The sequence below is a fragment of the Narcine bancroftii genome, chromosome 7, assembly GCF_036971445.1.
Source record: "Narcine bancroftii isolate sNarBan1 chromosome 7, sNarBan1.hap1, whole genome shotgun sequence".
Lineage (NCBI taxonomy): Eukaryota > Metazoa > Chordata > Chondrichthyes > Torpediniformes > Narcinidae > Narcine > Narcine bancroftii.
The window spans coordinates 44730811-44746646 of record NC_091475.1 but is presented as its reverse complement, the minus strand read 5'-3'; the positions used below and the strand labels follow the sequence as shown (position 1 = coordinate 44746646).

The 15836-nt window shown below is 39.8% G+C and overlaps 1 protein-coding gene across 1 annotated transcript in view; it reads right to left on the bottom strand.

Moving 5' to 3' along the window:
* Positions 1-15836, bottom strand: part of LOC138738844 (pyruvate dehydrogenase E1 component subunit alpha, mitochondrial-like) — a 58078-nt gene that overhangs the window by 19683 nt on the left and 22559 nt on the right. The window contains exons 2-6 of the mRNA XM_069889925.1: positions 13474-13542; positions 6471-6644; positions 5360-5486; positions 771-862; positions 547-639 (exon numbers count right to left, since the gene is read on the bottom strand). Of these exons, the coding sequence (XP_069746026.1) occupies positions 547-639; positions 771-862; positions 5360-5486; positions 6471-6644; positions 13474-13542 (555 nt within the window). The remainder of the gene's footprint in view (positions 1-546; positions 640-770; positions 863-5359; positions 5487-6470; positions 6645-13473; positions 13543-15836) is intronic.

Here is a 15836-nt window from a genome sequence, read left to right as displayed (position 1 = left end):
ATTTATCCAAAAACATTTGAAGCCAAAATGACGTCATTTCACCTCCGAAAATTTCCAGATAAATGAAGATATCCAAAACAATCAGAAATCCTCAGTTATCTGAAATTTTTTCTGAGCTTAACTGATGTCACAGGTTGAAAAAATTTTAAACCCAGAATGCTCATGTGCATCTCTGAGATGCCATTTTGATTCCCTCCACCTTCCCTTGTTGTTTAAACATTGTTACTGGGTTGTTTTTAAAAAATGACTAGTTGTCCGAAAATATCGTTTATCCAAAATAGGCCCAGTCCTGGCTATTTTCGATAATTGGAGTAGTACTGAACCAAATAACCCATTTTAGTTATCTAAGAGATAAATACTTGCCAAAATATCTAGGAACACTCCTCTGCTCTTCTTTGAAATAGTGCCACAGGATCTGAAGGAAGGACCTCTGGTAGTTCAACCATTTCTCAGCAAGACATTTACATAGCCTGAAGCACAAGTCCCTAGAGCTAGCTCTACTGTTTTACACCATCACACAACTGAACAGAAAGCACATTTTTTTACCTGATTGGCAGCACCATCGCCATACAAAGACACGCAAATCTCGCTCTTCTCCAAGTATTTACAAGATAGTGCAATCCCTGCTCCAAGAGGAACCTGAGAAGCAATTAGAAATCAGATGTTCGGTCTTTCCATCCATTACTTCATAAATACTGTGGATGTGCATGCCATGAAATAATCTTACAGTTTTAGATCAGATTGGTGAGATCCTGTGGACCAGTCATTACCTGCGCACCAACAATGCCATTGCCACCGTAGAATTTGTTAGCATACATATGCATGGATCCACCTCTGCCTTTTGCACAGCCACCTCGTCTACCTATTCAGACCATAAACAATTTCATGAGAAACAGAAGCAGTCAATTAAAGATTTTTTTTAATAATAAAACTCCAAAACCTGAGGGATTCGAGCAAAATACCGATTTTGTGCTAACAAAGATAAACAAAAAATGCAAGACGAACTTTGTGGTCTATGACTATTTGGTCTTATGATCTACAATATACTCAATGTCAGGCTCTTATTTTGCAAATGAAAAACATTGTATATTCTAAGCCTAAGTGTATCAAAGGGTGTTAAACAAGAAAATTTGTAGATGCTGGGGTCAAGTGCAGTACACATTTATGTAACAAAGGGGGCGCCTCAAAAAGTACAAGCTCTAGTTTCATACTTTTTTTTGAAAAGGATTCATTTATCAGTGAGTGGACAACATTTTACGGCTCATCTCTTTTTGTCTAAGAAAGTCATGATGAGATGGTGTCTTGAATTGCTGCAGTAGTATACCCATAATGTTGTTGGACAAGGCTTCTTGTGTGCCAATAAACCAACCATGATATCTAATGTATTACCCAGTTTTGGTAATGGAAATTCACCCTCGAGCAATTCACAAATCTCTACCAAAAATTTGATACATGGAATAGAAATTTGCTCTCATGGAATCTCTTCCATTGATACTTGTGCAATGATTCTCATCAAACACTACATTTCTCGTTTATTAAAACATTTTCTCTTTTGTTTACAACATAATCAAAATTCCTCTGCCTCTAGACTGCTCACCTTGAGATGGGTGTTAATTTGGGAGGGGGGCTGCGGTGGAGCTGATCAATACTGTTGAGGGAAAAGAAACTTCCTGTAGGAATGTATCTCCATTTATATCATGGGATTCAATGAGAAAAAACAGTGTGGAAAATTGCAATAAGGATTTTTTTTTAAAAAAGAGGAGTCATCCCTTGATATGCATTGGTACAGTGCAGTTGTTGATGGGTGTGCCCGCTATCATTACTCTTCTGCATGGTAAAAAGGAGTTTGAAGGACATGGCCAGAGTAACCTTCATGAAAAAATATAGGAGTATGAGAGGCAACAGCATCAGGCTGAGGAACAGCTTCTTCCCACAAACAGCGAAAAGCTGAAAGACCAAAGGAACTGTTTACCATCTGAGACCCTCATATGTACAAAACAATATTTATTTGTGTAGATAAAATACTTGTTCTGCATATGTATTGCAAGTCTGCTTGCTTTGTACCAAGGACCGGAGAACACTGTCTCATCAGGTTGTACTTGTACAATCAGATGACAATAAATTTGACTTGACTGGAATAATGGCAGTACATTTTCTGCATAACAAACCTTGATTATGCTCACTTAGGGTAATGCATAACATGCCAATGCAGTAGGTTGCTTTGTCCTGAATGCTTCTTGGAACATTGTTAGATTGGGACTTGATCAGGCATGCCAAGTATAATAATATCACACACTCAATTAATGCTGATTAGATGGCTCAAAGGTTTTGCAGTGTTAGGAAGTGGGTTACTTGCTGCGAGATGCCATCTCTGATCTACTCTTGGAAGTTAATCTGACTGTAGGATATAATGGGTGCGGTGGATAGAGGGGAACAGGTTGATGTTGTATATTTGGATTTCCAGAAAGCATTTGATAAGGTGCCGCACAAGAGACTTATCAGTAAGTTACAGGAAAGTGGAGTCCGGAGAAAAATATTGGCCTGGATTGAAAATTGGTTGTCTGACAGGAGGCAGAGTGTCAGGATAAATGGGAGTCTTTCAGGTTGGCAGAGAGTGGTAAGTGGGGTGCCGCAGGGGTCGGTGTTAGGCCCATAACTGTTCATCATTTACATTGATGACTTGCAGGAGGGGACAAAATGTGGTGTAGCCAAGTTTGCGGATGACACCAAATTGAGTGGAAGAGCAAATTGTAATGAGGATGTGGAGAGTCTGCAGAGGGATATAGTTAAGCTGGATGAGTGGGCAAAGGTCTGGCACATGGAGTACAATGTTAGTAAGTGTGAGGTTATCCACTTTGGCAAGAAAAATAAAAGAGCTGCATATTATTTAAAGGGTGAAAAACTACAGCATGCTGTTGTGCAGAGGGACTTGGGAGTGCTTGTGCATGAATCGCAAAAAGTTAGGTTGCAGGTGCAGCAGGTTATTAAGAAGGCAAATGGAATGTTGGCCTTCATCGCTAGAGGAATCGAATTCAGGAGTAGGGAGGTAATGTTGCAACTGTATAAGGTACTGGTGAGACCACACCTGGAGTACTGTGTCCAGTTCTGGTCTCCATATTTGAGGAAGGATATACTGGCTTTGGAGATGGTCCAGAGGAGGTTTACTAGGTTGATCCCTGGGATGAAGGGGTTGACTTATGATGAAAGATTAAATCATCTAGGATTGTATTCGCTCGAGTTCAGAAGAATGAGAGGAGATCTTATAGAAACATATAGGATTATGAAGGGTATGGATAGGATAGATGTAGGAAGGTTTTTTGAGCTGGCCGGGGAAACTAAAACGAGAGGACACAGTCTCAAGATTCGGGGGAGTAGATTTAGGACAGAGATGAGGAAAAATAGTTTTTCTCAGAGAGTAGTGAATGGTTAGAATTCTCTAACCAGGGAAGTGGTTGAGGCTGCCTCATTAAACATATTTAAAATTCGGTTAGATAAATTTTTACATGATAGAGGAATTAGGGGATATGGGGAAAAGGCAGGTAGGTGGAGTTAGGTCACAAATTAGATCAGCCATGATCGTATTGAATGGCGGGGCAGGCTCGATGAGCCATTTTTGGCCTACTCCTGTTCCTACTTCCTATGTTCCTGTACATAGACAAACTGATGATATTGTTTTTCTGAACCACAGTACACACACAATAGACAGTACATAAGTCACATATATACAGTAAACATAAAATTTAAAATAATTATATTAAAATATTTTGGGTTGATTTACTCAGTTACAGGATATAGTGTTCATCAATTTCACTACCTGTGGGAAGAAGCTTCTGTACCTAGTGGTTCAAATATGCTGTGCGATGAATAGAAAGGATCTTCTATAATTCTTTGAGCCCTATTTAAGCAATGCTCCAGTAAATATCATCAAGAGATAGGCAGACCCCTATTTTAACCATTTTGATGGTCCTTGGTCTTAACTTCCAGACCAATGCTGTGCAGCCTCCATACCATGCAATGATGCAGCCAAACAGGACGCTCTCAATTGTGCTGCTATAATAAAGTTGTCAAGATGGAAACCGGTACCATTGCTCTCTTCAACTTCCTTAGGAGGTGTGGGCACTGCTGCGTTTTCCTGAATAATGAGGGGTTGTGGGTCCAGGATAAGTCATCCTTGATATGCATTGGTGCCTACTTCCCTTTCCATGACTGAACCATGGATGCATATTGGAGAATGGTCGACCTTTGTCGTCCTAACATCCACAATCATCTGCTTTGTCTTGTCCACATTGAGACTCAGGTTGTTGTTCTTGCACCATTTTAGGTCTCTTCCCCCAACCTCCTCTCTGTAAGCTAATTATTAATATTAAATCATCATTGCTACTGATGAGGCCCAACTACTGCTCTTTTATCCACAACTTGATGATTTTGTTTAAACCGAATGTGGCAGTGCGGCTGTGAGACAGCAGCCTGAAGTAGCAGGCTGGGCATACAGCCCTGAAATTTGCCAGTGCCTAGTGTGATGGGACAAGATTTTGCTGCTAATCCAGACTGACTGTGGTCTTTCGGTCAAGCAGTCCAGAATCCAGTTGCAACAAAGACAGTTTATCCACCAGCCTATGAAATCTGATCATGTTGAATGGTGAGCTGTAGTCAATGAACAACATCCTGGTGTATAAAGCATCATTCTCTGGATGGGTCAGGATGGGGGAGAAGGTCAAAGCTATAGCATCATCTGTAGACCAGTTTGGATGGTAGGACATTGAGGAAAACATAGGAAGACACATAAAACACTTCTACTTTCTAAGAAGTTTGAAGAGATTTTGCATGCCATCATATACTCTATCAAACTTCTGCAGAAAGTATACTTACTGAGAGTATTAAGCCCTGGTTTGCCCAAAAGCACAAAAAGTAGCGAACATAGTGAAGTCCATCACACACTTTGACTTCCCATCCAGTGAAGATATATTAATGAAGTGCTGACTCAAGGCAACAGTCAACATTATAACAGACCCCTATTACCCTGGTCACAATCTCTTCTCGCTACTACCTTTGGGAAGTACATTCAGAAGACTGCAGAAGTTCCCCCCCACCACCACCACCCCCCCCCCCCACCATCCCCAAAAAGGCTCTCAGGATTTTGACCCTCTCTTTATTAGCAAAAGTATAAACTACTCTAACACCATGAAAAGGCCTGTCTGCACTCATCAAGCATCACTTTTATATTGTCAATTTCTGTACAGTAATTTAATGTATACTATAAAGTTCTTTTGTAAAAACTTAGGCGCACCTTTACTTTGGACTTGTGTGCACGACAAACTTATTATTAACAAGACTTTTTTTATTTAAAATCACATCTTACCAGTGAGCTCGGACAAGATTTCTTTCACAGAAACCCCACGTGTGTAGGTGAAACCATGAGACCGATACGCTGTTATAAGGTGGTCTGTCGGATTAATCGCAACTTCAATTCCAACACAACAAGCCTCCTACACAGTAAAAGAAAATTCAGTCATCCTAAAATTACTATTTGAGTAAAGCTGCAAGTATCGCTTAAGGCAATTCCATCTCTGCTTTAGGTTATTTAAAAACCAGACCAAAAATGAACAGCCAATACAGAATATCACAACTTATTGGGTTAACTGCAACTGATTTCAGGTGTTCCAATATAGCACTCTCAAGGCAAGTCAGATTGGCAATATCAATAAGCATAAAAACAAATTTCTACCTTCAACAAGAAAATGTAACGTTCTACAAGTACTGTATGGAAAGAAAGAGTAAATGAGCCAAAAGTAAAGGATAAACGGAAATAAAATGGTACAAACATTCAACATAGAAGATGAATAAAAGGATGTGCATAATATAAGGACAGGGGCAGCCAGCAGCAGCATAAGACATTGCTATTAGCTTAAGCTTACCCTGGTGCTGGATTTGATTCAACTGAAAAACACAGGTACGTCCAAAAGAAGTCCTTATGTCTGGACAGAAAATCTGTCCCCTGGTTTACTGTGCCACAGAGAAGGCAAGTGCAGAGTTCAATTTTGTAAGCCTGGCTTCTTGTTGGACTTCGCACATTAGGCTTCACTTTAGGAGAACCTCAGACATAACGATTATTGTAAAGTGTGATGTAAACTTAAATCTTTGACAGGATTTGAGCATTCTCATGTTTCAGAAAGATTATTTCTGCTTTGTATTAAGTTTAGCACATGGATATTTTAATCGATAAATAGACAACTGTGAAAATTCTCCCTTGAACTTTCCACAAATCACCAAAGCAAATGTATACAAGTTATTTGAACAGAACATATTGTTAAACTAACCATTTTATAGAAGAAAAAATGCCAAATGCAAATGACAGAAAGCTAAAATCGCTTTCATATCTCTAGCACCTGTAGTATTTTTGCTCGGACTTTGTTTTACAGACTAACTGAATTTTTTTTCCTCTGAAGGAGTTATAATTGTCCATTACATACTTGACCATCATACAAATGGCAGAACCCACGAATGATCTTTTGTTTGTACAACTGATCTGCCTTGAGTTCCATGCGACGAATTAATTGCATTGTCCGGTAGTACTTAAGTCCATCTTCTCTCGTCAGGATGGTTGTGCTGGGAGGACCTTCTTCAAGACGATGCAAATCACATTTCTGGGTTTAAAACAATGAAAAATTCTTCAGACACCAACAACATTAAACAACAGGAAATCTTCCTGAAAATGCATATGATGAGTGCACAACTAATATTCTATGCTAATGTTTACACTAAGTAATTATGGAGAATGTTGATAATTTCTGTGAATGAGCTGTGGTCATAGTTTGAAAGTGAGTCTGCACCAGATGAAATTAACTAATATTGACAATCTATACTTGTTATAGAAATAAATAATATTTAATAATAAACTTATTACACTGGACAACAAAGACTTTTCTTCCTGAACATTTTTGGGTGCATTTTATACATTTTGGGCTGCTGATCATCAAAACACCTTAAAATTTTCCTATCATATACCTTTATTTTTAGATACAAACTATTTTTCTGATTTCCTGTCATATTTTTAACATACTTCAACCATACAAAACCATGAAGTCCAACATGTCATAGAAAATTCCTTTTCTGCATTCATTTGGACTTCTTCCCTGCTGATCTTGGTACAGTCAGTGACAAACATGGTGAGAGGTTTCACCAGGACATTGCAACCATTGAAAATTAGTATCTGGGCAACTGGAATTCATCAATGCTGGCTGACTATTTGTTGGACAATGACACGAGAGGCATCAGATGCCGAATGTAAACAAAAATCAGAGACAAAACATTTTTAGGTCATTTGAACTAATGCAACGTGTCATCACCGTTATGCAATTAATCGTGTTAAAAGTCATTAAAAGTTAATTTAATGTTTCTCCAACTTCTTAAGTAATACAGCCAATCTAATATATTTGTGTTCAGTTTGAAGCTGTCTATCATATTCCCCTTTTTTTTTCAGGAATCCAAGCTTCTGAAAAAATTTGTTGTCCAGTGTTATTGACCAAAACTTCATCAGAATTATTGGTGATATCCTGTTCACTAAGAACCCTAATTTTAAAAAATATTAAAATATTTTTGATGAATATTTTCAACAACCTTTCCTTTATGCAACATGAAGAGGGTGGAAGCAGGTGAATGCCCAAGATGACTTTTGTAGAAGGTGCAAAATTTCTTTAAAAATGGCAGCAAAAAACTTCTACCCTTCCCACCCGATAAATTATTTATTCTTTACAATTTCCAGAATATACTTTCATCCTCCAGAGACAATAGGGCCTCTTTATACTTTATCCATTCTCCACTCCTGGGTCTGTATAGTGAAATTCAACACACTGTTCCAACTGGGGCATGCACATTTTATCCCTTGGAAAACATTTCATTATTTCACTCCAAGTTTTAACCAACTTGACTTTAAATCAAAAGATGTCATGAATATTTAGGCAAATAATATTAGTCAGTTGCAAATATAAACTTAAAAATCTTAATGAATGATCTTCACTCACAGCACCATGTCAACACCAAAGCAAAATTAAATACTATTCAATTCTAGTTAATAAAAACATATTTTGTCATTTTTACGCATGTTCCTTCTTGAGCACAATTATGAAACATTAAAACATTACAGCACTGCATGAGCCCTTCAGTCCGTCACGTTATGCCAAACCATATAAAAATGATAAACCAGCCCCCCCCACCCTATATAACCCTCTACTTTCATCCATGTGCCTATCTAATAGTTTTTTTTTTTTAAAGACCCCCTAATGTTTCAGCCTCTACCAACACTGCTGGCAAGGCATTCCAGGCCTCAACAATTCTGTGTATAAATAAAAACCTATCCTTGATGTCTCCCCTATACTTCCCTCCCTTAATCTTATACATATGTCCTCTAGTGGTTGTTGTTCCCACCCTAGCAAACAGGTATTGGCTGTCCAACCTATCTATGCCTTTCATAATTCTGAAGACCCCTGTCATCCTTCTATGCTCCAAAGAGAAAAGTCCCAGCTTTGCCAACCTTGTCTCATAAGACATGTCCTCCAATCCAGTCAACATCCTGGTAAACCTCCTCTGCACCTTTTCCATAGCCTCCACATCTTTCCTATAATGAGGCAATCAGAACTGGACACACTTCTCCAAATGTGGTCTCACCGGAGACACAAAGCTGCAACATGATTTCTCTACCCTTCTCCACATTAATCCTCCATTAATAAAGCCCAGAATCCCATAGGATTTTTTAACTATCCTATCAATCTCAGCAACTACCCTGAGAGATGTATGGACATGAACCCCAGGATCCCTGTTCATTCAGGCTCTTAATTAACTGACTGTTAACCCTGTACTCTGCTTTTCAATTTGTCCTGCCAAAATGCATCACCTCACACTTGTCCAGATTTTACTTCACTGCCGTTTTTCTGCCCAACACTGCATCCTGTTTATGTTCTCTTGCAACCTTCAGCTCCATCTACAATTCCTCCAATCTTTGTGTCATCCGCAAACTTACTCACCCAAATTTCTGTATCATCGTCCAGATCGTTTATAAAAATCATGAAGAGAAAGGGACCGAGAACTGATCCCTGTGGCCCTCCACTAGTCACTGCCCTCCATGCAGAGTACCTCCCTTCCACCACTACTCTCGGTCTTCTTCCTGCAAGCCAATTTTTTATCCAGACAACCAAGGTTCCACTGATCCCATGCCTCTTGACCTTCCAGATAAGTATTTTGTGGTGGATCTCATCCAACGCCTTACTGAGATTCATATAGACTACATCTACTGCCCTACCCTCATCAATTTTACCATAATGATATAATGTCCAAACAAGTAGCACTGAAGTAAGAAAAGTTGTGTCAGAAGGGCAATGTTATGGTAGTCATGGAGGATTTTAACATGCAAGTAGATTAGATTGGAACTGGGTCTCAAGAGAATTTGTAGGATGCCTAGGAGATGGCTTCTTAAAATAGCTTGTGGCTGAACTGACCAGGGAAATGGAAATTCTATGATGAACCAAAGTTGATAATGGAGCCGAAAGTAAGGGTGTGATCATAATATGATGAATTCGTCCTGCAGTTTCAGAGGGAAAAACTAAAGTCAGAGCTGTCAGTGCACCAGTGGAGCAAAGGAGATTACTGAGGTAGGAGAGAGAAACTGGCAAAAGTTGATTGGAAAGGGACACAAACAGGTTGGACACCAGAGAAGAAATGGCTGGAGTTTCTACAAGAAACAAGGAAGTGCAGGACAGATATATACCAAAAAGAGGAAATATTTGAATGGAAAAAAGACACAGTTGAGGCTGACAAGAGATGTCAAAGCCAAAGTAAAGACAAAAGAAAGCACGTAAAAGGAAGCAAAAACTAGTGGGAAGATGAAGGACTGGAAAGCTTTTAAAAGCATACAGAAAGCAACTAAGAATGTCATTGGGAAGGAAAAGATTAACCTTGAAATAGCAAATAATATCAAAAAGGATACTAAAAGAGTTTTTAAGTGCATTAAGAGTAAACATAAGGCAAAAGTAGATATAGGATCGATAGAAAATGATGCTGCAGAAATTATAATGGGAGAAAGGAGATGCCAGAGGAATTGGATAAGTATTTTACATCAGCCTTCACTGTGGAAGGCATTGGTAGTATACTGAACTTCAAAGAGTGTCAGGGAAGAGAGGCGAGTGCCAGTCACGATCACCACTGAGAAGCTAATTGGGAAGTTGAAAGGTCTAAGGGTAGATGTGTATCCTGGGCCAGATGGAATGCACCCTCAGGTTCTGAAAGAAGTCAGTATTATGATGTGAAGGGACTAGTAATGATCTTCCAAGAATCATTAGATTCTGGCATGGTTCCAGAGGATGAGAAAATTGTAACGGTCACTCTTATTTAAAAAGAGAGGGAGGAAGCAAAAGTAAATTATAAACCTGTCAGCCCAACATGGTGGTTGGGAAGTTGTTGGAGCCTATTGTCAAGGATGAGGTTACGGAGTACCTGTAGATGTCTTTGGCCTATCTTTGTCACACATCATGTTTTTCTTAAGAGAAAATCTTGCTTGACAAAACCACAAGCAGGCTATGCAAAAGACATGCAGTGGATATTGTATATATTTAGTCTTCCAAAAGGCCTTTGACACTGTGCCACACATTAGGCTGCTTCACAAACTGAGAATTACAGGAAAGATACTAGTATGGTTAGAACATTGACTGAGAGGGAAATAAAGAGATCCTATTCTGGTTGGCTACTGGTTACCAGTGATGTACCACAAGGGTCAGTGTTGGGGCCACTTCTTTTTACATTGTACATGAATGATTTGGATTGCAGAATAAATGGCTTTGTGGCTAAAGTTGCAGATGATAGGTAGAGGGGCAGATAGCGAGAAAGAAATAGAGAGGCTGCAAAGAGACTTAGATTGATTTGGAGAATATGTTTCATTTGCCACTTCCCTGCCCAATGTTGGAAAGTGCATGATCATACACTTTGGTAGAAGGAATAAAAGGGCAGACTATTATATGGATGGTGAGAAAATACAAAAATCAGAGGTAAAAAGGGACTTGGGAGTCCTTATGCAGGATACCCTAAAGCAGGAGTGGGGTGGCCAAACCTGCTTAACACAAAAGCCACATACAATACATCCAATGTTTGAGAGCTGCAAGACATGAACATTTTAATACAAATATTTTATACAAATATTAAGAACTACTAATATTTATTCATGTATATAGTTTTTAAATTTGTATTAGTTTCAATAATCAAAAAGTACGCATACTGTGTAAGCGCAAGAAATAGTTGAATTTTGAAGGCCAATTTTTAGGGTAAAATTTTGGGGGGCGGTCGACTCTTGCACACATGCCACTTTTGACTGCGGTAAGTACCTGCGTTATTTGTAGCATCAGGAGCTCAGATGGGCAGGCGGGTGGCTGGATGGGGCTGGGTGGCTAGTCTGTGTTTGGGGCATTGGAAGCTCGAATGGAAGGGCAGCCAGGGCCTAGATGAGAGTCTGCGGCCGGGGCGTCAGGAGCTCGGACAAGCTGGTGGACAGGATGTCAGGAGCTTGGATTGGATTCCTTTTAAGAAGGTAGCACTGCCAGAATTGCTGTAATGAGTGCTGCTGCGAACCTGAGGAGAGCAGGGAACAGAGACGCAGCTCTTCCGTGGGTTCCAACTGCCAAGTCCGACTGCCATCAGCTCCACACAGTCTTTAAACACCATGTAAATGGAGCCGATGGTTGTTTTATTTAAAAATTTTGTGACTGCGGGGTATGCACCCAAGATCGCAGCGCCTCTAATAAGTAGCAGCCAAGAGGGGTTGCAGAATCAAGGAAAGCAGAAAGCTTGCACAAAGCACCAGAAAAATAGGGAGACCACACCCCCTCTGAGAAGCAGCACCAGAGGAAATGGTGACCATAGTGGTGGACCAGTGAGGGGTTCTGCTGTTAAAGAAACAAAGGCAACAGGCTGTTGGTGATTCAAAACAAGGAACCCACATAGGCTGCTGGTGACTGCAGTCAAGGGATTCAGATCGGGCTGAGGACTGCTGGAGATGGCCTCAAGATTGGTTAAGGGGTACCAAGTATAGGACATGGGATGCCAGAGAGTGCCAAGGGCACTGAAGGGTTTCTGATTGTGTCAGAGGTTTGGATCTGGAGCTCAGGCTGCTAATGGTTTGGACTGGTTTCTGTGTAGCTATGGAAGCATTGGAGGCAAATCCATGGACACTCACTGATTCTGAGGAAAACTCTCTTTTGCTTCTCTTTCTGACTGTAAGAGAGCGCTTCAGGCGAATCGGTCTGCCTTACGCAATATGAAAACAAATTCCGTGTAATATTGCACTGTCTTTATTGAATGTTGAATTTTGAATCTTGAGGGCACCCAGGGTGTCAGGAGCTCAAATGGGGCATCACGAGCTTGGATGGGAGTGCAGCTGAGACCTAGGTGAAAGCTGCGATTAGGGCGTCGGGAGCTCTGAGACCTGCTTGTGGCTCATGAGCCTCAGTTTGGCCACCTCTGTCCAAAAGGTTAACCTCCAGGTTGAGTCAGTGGTGAAGAAGGCGAAAGCAAAATTGGCATTTATATCTAGAGGAATAGGACACTGGTGAGGGCTCACGGAGTAGGAAGTACAGTTCTGACATCCTTATTTAAGAATTATGCTGGCATTGGAGAGGGTTCAGAGATTTACAAGAATGATTCCTGGAATGTAGGGATTAGTGCATGAGGAAATTTGATGTCTCTTGGACTGTACTCCTTGGAGTTCAGAAGAATGAGGGGGATCTCATGGAACCATTTTGAATGTTGAAAAGCCTGGACAGAGTAGATGTAGCAAAGTTGTTTCCCATGGTAGAGGAGTCGAGGACAAGAGGGCACAACTTCAGGATTGAAAGGCTTCCATTTAAAACAGATAAAGAGAAATTTCTTTACCCAGAGCGTGGTGAACATCTGAAATTTGCTGCCTCGGGCAGAGATAGAGGCAAAAGATTGATAGGTGTTGGAATTGTCAGAGTATCTAAAAGTTATGAAGTGAATGCAAGGGAGTAGGGCTGAGTGGGAGAATGGATCACTTCATGATGAATGGCAGAGCAGATTCGATTGCTGAATGACCTACTTCTGCACCTATATCTTATTATTGAATGTGGAGGGAGGGAAGAGATTGAGAGGGAGAAGTGAGGGGTGGATAGAACTGATTACTGTGCTATTATAAAGTTGTTGATGATGCATAGTGAACACAGGATACCTTAGTGGTAGATAATTACATTTGGAATATCAAAGAATTGTTTTGTTAATTGAAACAACAGAATACACCCCACAGTACTATTTCCATATAATTGGCATGCTATTTTCATCCTGATTTTGCAATCCACACATCTTGACTGACTTTTAAATCCATTCATGTTTCTTTTCTCTCATCTATTAATCTACAAGAAACCTTAAGGGATGTATTAAAGGGATGTAAAAACTAAGATAAAATGCACAAAAGAGTAATACCTTAATATCAAATGATGCTTCGGATGCAAAGTCTGTATAATTGCGAGATCCCACAAGAACCTTGGCAGTCTGGAAGAAATTAAAATCCTGTACTCAAAGGTTCAGCAAAAAAACAAAAAGTAACAAGATGCATTGACAGAGAACATAAAAATGGGGAGAAAAGGTAAATCCTGTATTTGCAGCAGGAGCCAACAAAATTTAGAACAGCAATTTTCAATAATTTAGCATTAGCCTCCAATTCAGACAAAAGGATCACAGAACTTCCAAAAAATTATTTATCAAAATCACCCCAAAGTGCTCTTTTACAAATGAAATACAATGGTGGAGTGTACTTATTGGATGGTCGTCATGTGGTGGGGGTGGGGGGAAAGGAGAGGCGAATATGATAAAACAGAATACATCAAAAAAAGCAAGACAAACGATCAGTTAATTTGCTTCAGGTGGTTTTAAATGAGAGAAGAATGATGGACAGGAAGTCAGCATGCCACACCACACAAATAAACTATGGAGACTATCAATGGTTTTAAACAGACATCAAGTACTCCTACAGCATTATTTGATTTTTTTTTAGTAGGATTGGTACCCACAATTTTGAATTTTGGACATTATAAATGTACAAACCAAACTTTTTTTTTAAAAAAAAGGCAGAGTACAATCGGCTATTTCCTTCTATAAACCTCATCAGATGAGAGAAATTTGTAGTGTCTGATCACTACTATTCCCTGGTAACATGGCCAAAGTTCAGAATACTGTGAAAGCTAGATTCAAACCCACCCAACACAGAAATAGGCCCTTCAGCCCAACATTAGTCAACATTAGGCTCATACCCTTATAAACTTTTCCGGCCTATGTATCCATTTCATGTATTTTAAACGTACCAAACATCCCCACCTCTACCACTTCTTCTATACACAAGGTTCCCTTCTGCTCCATTTTAAATATAGTGAGATAGCAGGAGATGGTTCTACCAGGTAGCTTGCTACTTAATAAAAGGCTAATAATGAGATTTATGAGTGCTGTGCTTGATTGCATCGGAAGCCACGGAAACCAGAACAACAGTAACTTATCCACGACTGATACTTAGCTCATTAGCACGTAGTTCCTGGCTTGTCTTTTTTGGTAAAAGCTCATCATGAGCTACCCTCCAGTCTTCCAGCACTTCATTGGGTTGGACAAGTTGATGATGTAAATATCTTTACAAGAGCTCCTGCAATTCTTCCCTAGCTTTCTATAATGTCCTAGCATACACGACCTAGTCCATCAACATGAAAGACCAGATTTTGTAGGGCAATATTGTCAATTGTTGACAATTTCCCACTTAATTGGCCACAAATTTGGGAACTTTAGGCTTAAGGGGACATTCAGTGCCAGAGGCCAGAGCCAGTGAGTGTTGTTGCATCAATTTGTCAGTATCTGAATGGGGAACTAATCAATAAGCCGGTACCAGGCGAGACATGGCACAGGAAGAACATCACCATTCAGCTGAATGGAGGAACCACTGAGAAGAAAAGGCAAGTTTTGTGTAAATTTATACTCTTCAATTGTCTTATTTAATGATGAAATCGACGTATTATTGCTTTGGTGAAAGTGAATGAGAGGGAGGGAGGAGACAAGAAGAATATGTAGTTTTAGTCCAAGCCAACGTAAATTGGAAAGTCCCCGTTTATAGTCACAGAGTCAAACAGCATTGACACAATCTCTTTGGCCCAACCTGCCCATGGCCAGCAAAATGGCCCATCCACATTAGTCCCACCTGCCTGTGTTAGGCTCACATCCTTCTCAACCTATCCTAACCATGCACCTGTCCAACATTTTCTTAAATATTGCAATCATACCCTGTCTCAACAACCTCCTCCAGTAGCCCATTGTATACACCGACCATTTTTGTGCAAAAACAAGTTACCCATCAGGTTCCTATTAAATTTCTCTCTCCTCATAAACATTTGTCCTCTCATTATCAATTCCCCTGCTCTGGGCAAAAGGCTGTGTTTTTACTCGATCCATTCTCATGATTTTGTATACCTCTACAATTTCACCCATCTTCCTGTGCTCCAAGCAACAAAGCCCTTGCCTGCTCAACCTCTTTGGCCTGCCCCGGAGTCCTGGCAACATTCACTCCTAAATCTTATGCATTTTATCACTTTTATCTCAACCTGTGCCAAAGAGCAGTGATGCCATGTTAGAGGGAACAATTTAATTTTCTTTAGCTTTGTTCAATTAATTAGAAACAATGAAATTAGGGATGGGAAATTTTATATTTCAAATAATTTGCTCAACTGATCAAAGAATTGATATGGATTCTTCGACTGAAATTCAGAAAGCTTACTAGACCATACAAAAAGCAATACGACTAAAAACAATGA